Here is a 13,676-nt window from a genome sequence, read left to right on the forward strand (position 1 = left end):
AGAAGGATGAGACACAGTGGTCTAGGAAAGCTTGTGCTTTCCTTGCCACATCCCAAGCTGTATCTGTTCAATGATTAAATATACTGCAGCCCTTATGTTTGTCAATGTACCACCTTTCACAAGCAGTAGGTCAAAAAATAATGGATAGCGTGAACTTTAATGTTCTAAGCACTGCGCTGCTTGTGTCACATTCGTTCATTTTGTTGGCTTTCATTTGAAGGCTTTTAATCGAAACTTGAAATATTTGAAAGGGTTTTGAATATTGTTAATGAAAAGATGAAAGATGCCTCAACTTACTGACCAAGTATTACATTTATTTTGGAACAGTTTGAGAAGCTATGTCTACCACAGAGGAAACCCCGGTTCAAGTTTTTGATATCAGTACTTAAACCAGCAGACAGAGATTGTGAGTAAAATGGATACAGAACACTTATTCGAGGGATCATTAATCCTTGTGTTGCTCAACTGTAACATTTGATGAACAATAAGCCATGCTAGGGAACACATTAGTAAGCTATTGTACATATGTCTTGAGTACATTTTCAGCTTCATGCCTTCAGCCACTGAAAAAGTGCACCAAAAGGTAATGCACATTCTGGCAGTTTACTACTATTAGAATATTCTATATTTTTTCCTCTTATGTCTTGCAGCAATGAGTTCCACACACTGTTTACTGTGTGAAAAGGGAAAACGTGTACTTCTGTTAGGAGTATTTTGAATATATTTCTTGTCTAACTTTCTTTTAAGATTTTTTTTTTGCTTTGTTTCATATATAAAAGGTTTTCTGGACTATGTGGAACTTCCTCTCTTCTCCTATTCTCCAGAAGCCCCGACACCCTTTCAGCAGCAGTTTTAGTTCCACAGCCACTTTTAACTACCATTCTACTTAAAAAAATAAATAAATAAATAAAAAATTGGGAGTACTAAACAGGTCCAACTTCACAATATGGAGTGAGTAAAAATAACAATGTCTGTAACGGCTGCTACTAAATAACAAATTAGCACTTTGGTGGTTAAGTGGTAGTTTGAAGCTTTCACTTTTTTCTAATAGCCATTCCGTCGCATCCAGTGGCTATGTTCAGTGCTGCCTCATTAGAGTCAAAGCTCTCTCATATATATTGTACTACCACTCAGTCTTTTTGACCTAATCTGTCCTTCCTGTGGAGTTTATAGCCAGGTCCCATTTGTCTTTGGTCATTCCACCATTTTTCAGTAATGTTCAATATGTCAAGGTCCTCCTCCATTTTTATTTCATTCTTTATCTGACATCCCATTATTTTTCTTTAATTTAACTCTGATCCCAACCTGCCCTTCCTCAAGTTCAACTGTAATTTCTGTCCTATCCATTACTAGGAAATAAGAGATACTTTGGTATTATAACATGCATATCTCATGTCCTTGTCTGCCTAGAGTGCTCATCAGCACCCATTATCTTCCTTCCAGCTTCAGAATCAAACTGGAAAAAGAGTAGGTGGTGATAATCACTCAGGCTCTGTCCACAGCACCAGCTTCACCCACAACATTACTCATGACGTGTTCCCACCACATTACGTCTTCTTTCCTGACCATGACCCTCAGGAGAAGAGCCCCAGTATTCAATCCTGGCCAACAAGAGCAGCAGTAATCACCACCAGATGGCTCTCTCTTCTACGACGAGAGAGATTCCAGAGGACAGGAAAAAGGCAAATATAGTGCCAATCTATAAAAAGGGAAATAAGGACAACCTGGGCAATTACAGATTAGTCAGCCTAACTTCAGTACCTGGAAAGATAATGGAGCAAATAATTAAACAATTTGTGAAAACCCAAAAGATAATAAGGTGATAAGATATAGCTTTCTTTGAAAGGGTAACAAGCGTTGTGGATAGGGGGGAAGCAGTAGATGTGGTATATCTTGACTTCAGTAAGGTTTCTGATACTATCTTGCATGACCTTCTCATAAGCAAACTAAGGAAATACAACCTAGATGGACGCGGCAGGTAAACAAACCGGCCCAGCCCGCCAGGTGCTTTCCCTACACAAGCGGGGTCCCAAGTTTGGGAAACACCAATTTAGTCTATTAGTCTTACTTTGAGTATTTAAATATTACCTGGTATTTATATTTAATTACACTAAAACCCTCAGCTCTGTAAATTACTATGTAGGTCCTATATTCCCTAAAATTCAATATCTGGCTTACTAAATATACTTCCATTTGCACCTTATGCTTTTGCCATTTAATTATTTTAAACCCAATTTTTTGTAAACTTAGAGCCAAATCAGCAAACATTTATGCCCAAGTATTCCCACTGAGTTCAATAGCTGCTATTGTGATTGCCTGGTTATTGTCAAAGTCCATTTGGAGAACCAATCAAGCTGCTTAAATAACCAAAATGCTACTACACATGTTCCGAAGAAGCAAGTATCCAGACAACAGTTATAATGCACATATGAACAATGATGGTGAAAGAACTGCTCATTTCTTTAGCCACATTTAGAAAACAATTCTCCTAATCAGGTATATTTAAAACTAAAACATCACTTAAATATTTTATACAAAAATTCAGAACTGGGTGCCTCACCTGTCTGGTAGTTATCATTCAGTAGCAGGATATAGGCCAGAAAAATTCAATAGAGAGTGACTAAAACTATGATGTTGATAGCCATTGATAATAAACAGATTTTTCGGAGGATACACATTTAAATAAGAGTAAGAAACTTTTTTTTTTTTTTAAAGTTACGAAAAAATTAAAACATGCTATAATACTCTTTTAAACCTTCTACTTCCAGAGTTAATACATGGATACACTTTTAGAACATGGTCAGTATTTTCAACAACTCTTCTTGTTATTATCAAAAACCCTTATTAGTCACAATCAGATTTACCAAAAAAGCTATAGCTTTCCACACCACATATGTCTGCAAATCTTGGTTCTATATACATCTGAACATGAAACATCAGAAATTTGCATAGACTTTAAACCCTCTCTTTTTGAGAGGACCATGGATGGGAGAGAAAAGAAAAGTAATTAGGGCTGGTCTATGATAAGCCAATACTACACAGACTTCACATAAAGCCACTATTTGCCTGGTTCAGGAACACAGAAAACCACCTATCTGTGAACAGGCAAGGAATTTTCAGATTGTTACAGTTAAGCCAGTCTAAGGCTCATTTTTAGCTGTCCTTTGCATCTGACCAGCCAAATGCACAGTATGTACTTCATCTTCTCATCTAAGGTCATGTCTACACTTACTGGGGATAGACGCTGCTGTGATAGATGCAACGGGAATAGATTTAGTGGGTCTAAGACCCGCTAAATCAACTGCAGAGCACTCTCCGGTTGACTCCAGTACTCCACCGAAATAAGAGCAGCGCAGTGTAGACACTGCAGTAAGTCGACCTAAGCTACGTCGATTCACGCAGCTGGAGTAGCATAATTTAGGTCGACTTAGGCCTTGTCTACACTACCGGGGTAAGTGTTCCCCAGTTGGAATTTTTAAGTTACAGGGAATTTGAAATGACATGCCAGTTTGATGGCTAGCATATCCCAAACTCCATAGCTATCTGGAGACTAAGGATACCCAGCAGAGTCTACCAGACATAACTACACACATGGCTTGTATAAGATATAACCACTGGAGAATAAGCTAATTTCACACGGTGAGACAGGAAAGACCAGAAATGGAATTCTGCAGTCCCAAAGAAAAAAAACCTGTCCATTTATAAGAATAAGGTTCTATTTATAATGCTGCAGAGAGGCCTTTTGTAAGTAAAGCTCTCTCAAACCAAAAGAATTTCCCCTTTTATTTGAAGTTTACAAAAAAGCAATCTTGATCTTTACTAACATTGATTTTAAAAGGTTCCTTCCTTCTGTCTTAAAGGTTTGGTTTCTCTAAAATGTTTTGTATTGAATTTCACAGGCATCGGTACTCCAGGATGATGTTTTTAGAAGTTTAATTTGACCAAAAAACTGACTTTTGAAAATAAATTATATGACAAACTGATTAAATAATTCTCATTTAAATTTTTTTTTTACTTTTATAGAAAAAGCACAACTATATTCACTTAAAGGCCTTGATTTTATGTCAACAGTTTAAAAAATGGCCAAAGTAGCATATATTCAAAGAGCAGATAACTATCTTCTAGCTTCCAGCACTGATTTAACAACTTCTTAGAATTACCTCTCTATGACATAGCTTAATCATAGATTTTAACTAAATTCTAATTATTTATCAAAATATGTTTTTAGAATGTTTCATTTGAAATCTAAAATATTAATTTGCTTTTAGAACATTTTAAACAATCAGCAACAAATCATTTAATAATTAATGTATAACAACATAGCATTTCTTAGTAAAAGTATGGGGGAAATCAATTAAAAAACTGAAAATATTACCATTTGATTATTACTTTTTCCTGGTGGGAAGGCAGGAGAAAATGAAAACAATCATACCTTCTTGTTCTACTCTTTGATCTTGATCTCTGAGACCTATAGGATTTTCCTCGGCCCCTCGATCGACTACGACTGCGTTTTCTTTTGGATCCATATGAAGAGCTACTGCTAGATCGATGTCTGCGTCTGAAATAACAATGTGTTATTAGCACACTCCTGCTTTTAAAAAACACCTATCAATGTTAGTTTAAAAAGGACACTCAAATAATCTATTATTCATTTTTATTAAAACAGCACCTAGAGGTCCTAATTGAGATCAGGGTCCCATTGTGCTAGGCATGTTACGTACAAATAGTAAGAGACAGTTCTTTTCCCACAGACCTTACACTCTAAGTAAGCAAGATAGACAAAAGAGTGGGAGGAGAAACAGAGGCACAGACAGGTGAAGTGACTTGCCCAAGGTCATGCAACAAGTCAATGACAAAGCCAGGAACAGAACATAGTCCAGAGCCCAATTTACTGGATCACGTTGCCTCTACATACAAAATATAAAGTTAAACTCACATTTAGGACTACATCGCACAGCAGGATCTATGTAGGCCTAAGGAACAACTACATGGAATATGTCACAAGATCAGGGACTAAGGTTGCAATGGTAAAAATAAAATTCAAGGCATATAAAGTTATGTTTCCCACAGCCACACTGCACATAGTTTTTCAGCCATATTGCCTTTATCCAGTATTTTCTATCCTGTTCTTGTTATATGCATAACTTAATATATTTATGTTATCTTAACTTTTGTAATGGGTAACCTTAATTTTGCATTTATGTATGCTTTTTGAATTTACATAGCCTGATATTTTTAAATTGCCCAATAATATTATAATTTCAATTATCACAATTACAACTTGAAGTTTCCTCCTCGGTGAGGTGAATGGAGTAGAGAAGGATGGAATTCACTTCAGTTATTTATTTCAGTTTATACAAATGATCTTGTCAATGCTCTGGGTACACGTTTAACACGTGGGAAAACTCTCAGAAAAGCAATAATAAATAGAAATTACCCGTCAGGGTTCCTTTCCCACTCTGAACTCTGGGTACAGATGTGGGGACCCGCATGGAAGACCCCCTAAGCTTATTTTTACCAGCTTAGGTTAAAAACTTTCCCAAGGCACAAATTCCACCTTGTCCTTGAACAGTATGCTGCCACCAACAAGTGATTTAGACAAAGAATCAGGGAAAGGACCACTTGGAGTCCTACTTTCCCAAGCCCTACTCCCCCTTTCCTGGGAAAGGCTTGAGAATAATATCCTCACCAATTGGTACAGGTGAACACAGACACAAACCCAGAACAATGAAAAATCAATCAGGTTCTTAAAAGAAGAATTTATTTTAAAAAAATAATAAAAGAATCAGCTCTGTAAAATCAGGATGGAAGATAACTTTACAGGGTAACAAAAAGATTCAAAACACAGAGGATTCCCTCTCCAGGCAAAACTTTAAAGTTCCAAAAAACAGGGATAAACCTCCCTCTTAGCACAGGGAAAATTCACAAGCTACAACAAAAGATAATCTAATGCATTTCCTTACTATTACTTACTACACCTCTACCCCGATATAACGCAACCCGATATAACGCGGTCAAGCAGCGCTCGGGGGGGGGGAGGGGAGGAGTGCGAGGCTGCGCACTCGGTGGATCAAAGCAAGTTCAATATAACGCAGTTTCACCTATAACGCAGTAAGATTTTTTGGCTCCCGAGGACAGCATTATATCAGGGTAGAGGTGTATTTCTGCAACATTAGATGCTTAGTTCAGATATGGCTTAGGGAGATGTATTTTCCCTGCCCTGGTTCCTTGCTGACTCCGAGAGAACAAAGGAACACAAAACCAAAAAGCCTTTCCCCACAGATTTGAAAGTATCTTCTCCCCTTATTGGTCCTTTTGGTCAGGTGCCAATCAGGTTATCTGAGCTCCTTAACCCTTTACAGATAAGGAGGGATTTTATGCTACCCTTAGCTGTATGTTTATGACAACCCCCAAAACAAGGATCCTCACAAATCCCCACATTCCAAAACATAAAACTCTTACAACCTCCACTAAGATACTCTTCCTTCCCAATCCAAAACCTGGGAGAAAAGGTGAGTCTTGTTTTGGAAACTGTATAAGGGAAACAAATGACAGAGACATGTATCACTGTGGACGTGCACTTTTCCAAAAGAAGAAAAGTTACTTCCTGTCCAAGTGTGGATACAAAAAAAATAAACACCACACTCTCTGGGCCACACCTCGTACCTGGAAATCGAGAAGCAAGTGAATAGGGATTCAATTTTGTCACAGTAAAATTATGCATAATTTACAGCACAGTCATGATAAAAAATAGATAATTTTGTGTTATGGTCACTGCAACTTGTGGACGCAACTGCCGTGCATTAAGAATTCGATGTCATCCTCTTAAAAAAAAAAAGATTAGATCAAAGCGAACAAACCATTAGTCCAGCGGTTCTCAAACTATGGGTCAGGACCCCAAAGTGTGTCACAACCCCATTTTAATGGGTTTCCCAGGTCTGCCTTAGACTTGGCTTGGGCCCAGGGCCAAAGCCCAAGGGCTTCAGCCCTGGGCAGCAGGGCTAAGTTTACAGGCCCCCTGCCTGGGGCTGAAACCCTGGGACTTCAGCTTTGGCACCCCATCCGGGGGCAGTGGGGCTTTGGCTTTGCCCTTCCTTCCCCCCCAGGGTGGCGGGGCTTAGGCGGGCTCAGGCTTTGGTCCCTCCTTCTGGGGTCCTGTAGTAATGTTTGTTGTCAGAAGGGGGTCGCGGTGCAATGAACTTTGAGAACCCCTGTATTAATCAATGCTCAAATTGTGCTGGGATATGAGAGGGCCTCTCCCCCATCTGTTGCCCCTTGACTCCTCCACCCCACCCCGCAGACTCTTCTCCCCAGCGCAGAACTCCTACATGGAACAGGGCTGGGTCTTCACCCCCACTCATGCCCCAGGTCTCTTGTTGTGACAGCTCCTGTTATCTGCTTCCTTTCCCCATGGTAGGTCCCCAAATCCTCAATCCCCATTCCCACAATCTTTGACCCATCTCTTATCCTAGCCCCTCGCTGAGACCTGTTGCCCGGCCTCAACATTTCACTGATGGATCCCAGGCTCTGAGGTGCATCTCTGGAGAAAGGTCTCTTCATCCAGGCAGGAAGCAAAAGGTGCTGCCTGGTGCCCTGGTCAGTTGCTTGGTGAAGACTGGTTCAAACCACCCAGGTGAAATCCCAACCTGACCATTCCTCCTCTGGTGACGGGGCGGGGAGAGAGACTGGGCAAGCTCAGATGAGAGTGGGCTGTGGGAGGTCAAGAACCAGGGAACCTACAAGGGGGAAGCAAAACAGAGAATGGCAATGGTCACCACATGGGATCCAGGGATGAGGGGGGCAAAGACCCAACTCTGCAGTAGGGAGAGGAATGTGGGGGATGAGTTACAATGGAAGGAGGGGACAGAGAGGGGTTTGACACAGGGGTAGGCAAGAGTAGAGCAGAGGAGCTATGGGGTATTGAATAGGTGCAGAAGGCTGAAGGGAGGCAGCTTAAAGGCGGGGTGAAAAGTAGAAATGGTATAAGGGGTAACGGCAGGTAGAAGAGATGCTGTGATGGGTGCAAAAGGGGAGTTATGAGTAAGGGAGGAGGCAGGGGCATAAATTGGGGATTAACTGGTAAGGGAGGAGGAGGCAATTAGTGGTAGTGGAGGATGCATAGCAGAAGGCAAGAGGTAGGTGAGTAGATAACTGATCAAAGCAAAGTAATGAACTGCTCATGTACAGCCTACTGTCAGTCATTAACAGTTTGTTAGTTCACTTTGATCTAGTCCCATTACAAAGAAGATTATATCAAAGCTAACTAACGAACTGTTAATGCACGGCAGCAGGGCCCATATAAATGGTTCTGTACAGTGGTGAGCTTTCACAATGGAGCTGAAAATGGCAAAATTCACAGGTTCTCTGACGAGCTGTGACCACGGTGACAGAATTACATCCCTACAAATAAGGAACCAAATGGATCCATAAACAAGGGCAGACTACCTCCATAGAAACACCAACATCTCCACTATTTCTTCCAGTCACTTCTCCTAATTTATCCACATAACCACAATCTATTCTGGTTGATTGAGGTACAGTCAGCTGACCTTCATCCAAGCCCTAAACCCAGCAAGACACTGTGTCAACCAATGAACTACAAACAGCTGGATCCAATGAAATACAGACATGTAGAACTGTGTGTGTTCTCTGCCTACTGGAGACATCACAACCCATATTACCTCAACCTCTTTTTCTCTCAATGACATCACGTAGGCTTAAAAGAAGTGAGCACAAGAACAGAATCTTGGTAATATACAAGGGTCCTATGGCCTGATAAGCCATTACCAAATACTGTGTTCTGCAAGAGAAGAGAGTCTGGCATCTATCTTTGCCTGGGTTCACAATTGTTTCATCTAAACTTCATGGTTAATAATATCAAAGACAGCTGGAAAAAAAAATAATTAACAGGAACAAATGATTTTCATCATTTGCCAACAACAGATCCACTGGTGACTGAACCAGTACAGTCTCACTATCATGTTTATATGCATTTACAGAGCACCGATCAGGATATCCATTTATTACTGCACAAAAATTAAAAAATATAGCAAAGACTGCTTAGTGGACAGTCAGTAGAACTTTTAAATTAGAGTTAGTCCTATTTGAAGAGCTGTTGCTTTTGAACATGCTATTTAGTTTCCTTCCATCCTGGTTCTCTGAAGAATGCTATGGTGAAGGTGTGTCTTACACAATTATCAACTTCTACCTGTACTTTATCAACTTCTATCCTCTGCTCTTTACTAGCATACAGAGTATCTCCTTTAATAAATCCTCCTCTAATGGATAATGTCTGTTGGAATATGCTTCCATGTACCTGTCGACTTTCCCCCAGCCCTTAGTTTAAAAACTCTTCTACAACCTTTTTAATTTTATATGCCAGCAATCTGGTTCTGTTTTGGTTAAGGTGGAGCCCATCCTTTCTGTATAGGCTCCTCCTTTCCCAAAAGGTTCCTCAGTTCTTAATAAACTTAAATCCTTCCTCCCAACTCTATTGTCTAATCCACACATAGAGACCATGCAGTTCTGCCTGTCTAACTGGCTGTGCACATGGAACTGAAAGCATTTCAGAGAACTCTACCATCCAGGACTTTAATCTCTTACCTAACAGCCTATATTTGGCCTCCAGGACCTCTCCCCAACCTTTCCTACTCCTCTTATTGACCGCTGCTATTCGATTTTTAAGGGTCATGCTCGATTCATCCCTGACCCTGAGGTGTAATACCATCTTAACTGTCAGGTGTAAATGCCCTAAACAGAGAGTGAGGCAAAAGTGATAGCCAGATCCTCAAAGCAAACACTTTGGTCTTTTCTGGATTCAATTTAAGTAAGCTGGTCTTCATCCAGACTCCAATCTCCCTCAAGCTCTGTTTTATCTGTGAGATATCCGTGTCTGCACTAGACGAAAGAGATTCATAAAGCTGCATATCAGCAGCATATTTTTGGCATTGAAGCCCATGTCATCTTACTATGTCCCCTAAGGGCTCTATGTAGATGCTAAGGAAGAGAAAAAAGAACTAGGCCTAAAGGATTCCACATGTCTAGGCTTATGGGGAAATGCGGAACTTGCCCATAATTATTTATGACTGATTAGAAAAGAATAAAACTAGACAAGTGCACTTGTTTATTCATGTCATAAAATGTTAAGTGATTCAGCAGCAACTTCTGATCAATTATGTCAAATGTAGCAGTACAAGTTGAGTGTTCTTCGACTAGTCTCACCTTCATCATCTAAAATTTGGCTTCATCGGTGCAACAAGCACAATCTTGGTTCCCTGACCATCTGAAACCAGATTAAGAGGCATCCAGGATTTCTGAGGAGATTAGGTGCTGCTGGAGTAGTTCGATACCACCTTCTTGGTCGTCATGCCCAGCAAGGAGAGGTTTTACATCAAGCAGAAACTAGCAGAGGTATTGGCATGAAGTGTTTGTTTCTTGAGGACAGACTAAACTATTGAATGTTCTCCCCACATCACAAAAGGATAAAAATTATAGTAGAAAACTAACCTTTAAAATAAGTGTAAATATTAATTGTAAAACTCATCTCAAACCTTGCCATTTTAAAAGTCTACTTTCCTCCATCACACTCTTGGTTGGTTAGATTCACTTTGTTTTAAGCTAGCAGCACAAAGACACATAGTTGTGTATGACTGGCTGAATGAAATTATGCTGAAATCAGTGCATAAACTATTAGACCGCTCCAAAAAAAAAAAAAATCTGAATTTAAAATTCTGATGGGGTCTGATAGCAGGTGATTGTTTAAACAGAAAAGTTACTTTAAACTTACAAACATCACTGCTGTGAATGTAACTAAGCAGAAAAACAACAGTATCGTGCAAGACTCAGATAATTTTGCTAGGAAAGCCCAAAACAGGTGTTTGACAGATTTTGTATGACAGTTACCCAGAACATGCACTGTGTTCAAATATTCTTAGCCTTGCTGCATAACTGAAGCTGCCCCACCTACAGACAAAAGTAACACTGAGTAAAGTATTATAAATTCACCTTTTTTCATAAGAATGTGAACGGGACTGGAGCTCTCGAGACCGTGATCTTGACCTTGACTTCCTTCCTGATTTCTTACGGCTGTATGTTCTACTGTCTGAAGAACTACTTGAAGATGAACGTCTACGGTGTTTCTTTTTTCTTTTGTTTCTATTTTCTTCTTCAGTATCTGATGAACGACGTCCCATTTTTACAAGCTATTTAAAAACAGCAAAAAAAGTTATAAAATTCAGGATTGCAGTGTGCATTTATTTTTATAAGTGCTAGATAGATGCCTGTAAGTAATACTGTATCTTGTACAAGTTACTACACGGTGGTGGTGGGCAGCGGGAGAAGGGAAAAAAACTACCCCTTTAAGTTCCTAGTTGCCTAGCCAGTTTGCACAACAGAGATCAGCAGCCTTATGTTTGTAAATCAACACATTAAAATGAGTTATTTTATCAGCATTTTAGATTTAAAACGCATTATGGTATTAAATTTGTTACAAACTACAAAGTACCTTTAAAAGCCAATTAATCCCAGTCAAAAAGTTCTGGTATAAACCAGACTGTTGCATTTTATCTTTAATATGTTTCTAGTTTTTCAGTACCCATTGTGTTAGGGTATAAGCTGTTAGGATACATACATGTACATCTCTAAAACCAGAGACCTTGTTTGAAGAACATTCTTAGCTAACACTGTACTATTGTTTACTTGTTTAATTTACATTTCTGCAAAGGAGGATATAGTTATGCAACTTTATGGTCTGAATAATGCCTATCAATTTCTAGCAATGTAATTACTTTCTGTTGTTCATGTAAGTATTTGTTGACTGTATATTCAAGTCACTAGCATTCCTATTGTCATAATGAAAAGAAAGTTCCTCTGGAAATAATAAGTTATATTATTAGAGGATGGAAGCTCTTTTATAGTTAGCCTGATTGAGGTGTTCACTTCAAAACCACACAACTTTAAATGGTTTTACTCCAAACCAGAGCCATAAATATTAAACTTTAGACATGTTTCTTGATCCCCAAGGTGTTTACTTGGATAAAGTTTCACATTTATACATTTGGATAAGGCTGTAAAAAACTGCCATTCATTTAACTGCTGGGGAGACAATCATCTTTTCTTAGTTTGGAATTCATAAGAAATACATTTTTATTGCTGTCACTTCATAATTAAAGAAATATTATGCCTATAGAATTTTTCAGGCTGTAAAAATGGATAATGCTTTAAATCCTTTTTTGTTCCCATCCACCCAAGATACTAAGATTTCCCTCCTCAGACTACTGGCACTTAACATGAGGCCTCCGTCCCAAGAATGAGCAATTATTTGGGGGCTCTCTAGCTACATCTACATTAGGAAATTTGGATCCATAATTCTCCATTAATAGCAATGGTGGAAGCTGTAGAGTAGAAAGGGCTGAAGCATTTTTAGTCACAATATCATCTAACCTTAACCAATAGGGAAGAATTACAGGTCCTAATTTTCCTAGTATGGCCCTTTGAATTCCACTAGTCTTTTCCTGGCCCCCAGCCTTTGCCCCTCCCCACTCCTTTCAATCACCTAAAGGGCAGAACCCTGTCTGCAGTAAAGGAGCAGAAAAATGGAACCAAAGGGAACTTCTCAATTATGGTCATTTAAAACAGTGAAGTTGTGACTCCCGGGGGAAGCCACGAGTGTTTGGGAACAAAACTGAATCAATATGCTGGTTTGGGGGGTTCCGCACCCCTAATGAAGAGACTATTAAACTAGGTTTAAAAATCACCTGTGTCTTATCTATGGCTTTGCATCTTATGCTGCTGCTGCCTGTATTCTCTGCTCCTGCAGGGGGACTTCAGCCAAGAGACTTCCCGCTGGAGGAAGTATTTGTCTGGAAGTCTCTCAGCTGAAGGCCCTCTGCTGGAGCAGAAGGCAAAGCGAGACTCCCGGTGCCAGTGGTGGCAGCAACAGCACCAGCACATAGGGAAAGGGGGCTGACAGAGACACAGATGTGTGTCAGCATTATAACTGAATGATTATCAAGTTCTAAACTACATGTAGCAAACATTTGCCTGAAGATCATAGAATCAAAGAAATTTAGGGCTGGAAGGGACCCAAGAGATCATTTAGTCCAGCCCCCTGTAATGACCCAGGACCAAGTATACCTAGACTATCCCTGACCGTTGTTTGTGTAGCCTGTTCTTAAAAACCTCCAAGAACGGGATTCCACAACCTCCCTTGGAAGCTAGTTCCGGGGCTTAACTACCCTATAGTTAGGTGCAATAGTTAAAGAACTTTTATTTTGCAAAGAAATCCCAACTCAAGCTGATGAGAAAATAATCAAGATCCTTGATAACGTCACAGTGGATGAAGGTCTTAACCAGGCTATGCGTAGGGGGCTGTGCACAGATGGGGCAGAAACCAGCAATGACCAGAAAGAACAGTGGGGTTGCAGAACAAGCAAGCAGTGCTTAATTTGTATAAGGACTTGCCAGGGCTGAACCCCAGCACCTCTAGACTTGGCAGTTCATAGCCCCAGCATCTCTGCCTGCATCAGTTACACGTCACTCAGCTGCCAGAGGAACAGCCAGAACCCCAGCACCTCTTTCATTACGAATTAAGTACTGAGTATAAGTAAATAAAGTGGCACCCGCTACAATTTGGACACACTACATGATCCATCACAAAGCTGCAACCTAAAGTACAT

The 13,676-nt window shown here is 39.9% G+C and overlaps 1 protein-coding gene across 1 annotated transcript in view; it reads right to left on the reverse strand.

Annotated features, from left to right (window-relative positions):
• Positions 1 to 13,676, reverse strand: part of RSRC1 (arginine and serine rich coiled-coil 1) — a 337,138-nt gene that overhangs the window by 315,284 nt on the left and 8,178 nt on the right. The window contains 2 exon segments of the mRNA XM_005286996.5: positions 4,433 to 4,558; positions 11,005 to 11,201. Of these exon segments, the coding sequence (XP_005287053.2) occupies positions 4,433 to 4,558; positions 11,005 to 11,201 (323 nt within the window).

The sequence above is a fragment of the Chrysemys picta genome, chromosome 9 (genome assembly GCF_011386835.1).
Source record: "Chrysemys picta bellii isolate R12L10 chromosome 9, ASM1138683v2, whole genome shotgun sequence".
Classification (NCBI taxonomy): Eukaryota; Metazoa; Chordata; order Testudines; family Emydidae; genus Chrysemys; species Chrysemys picta.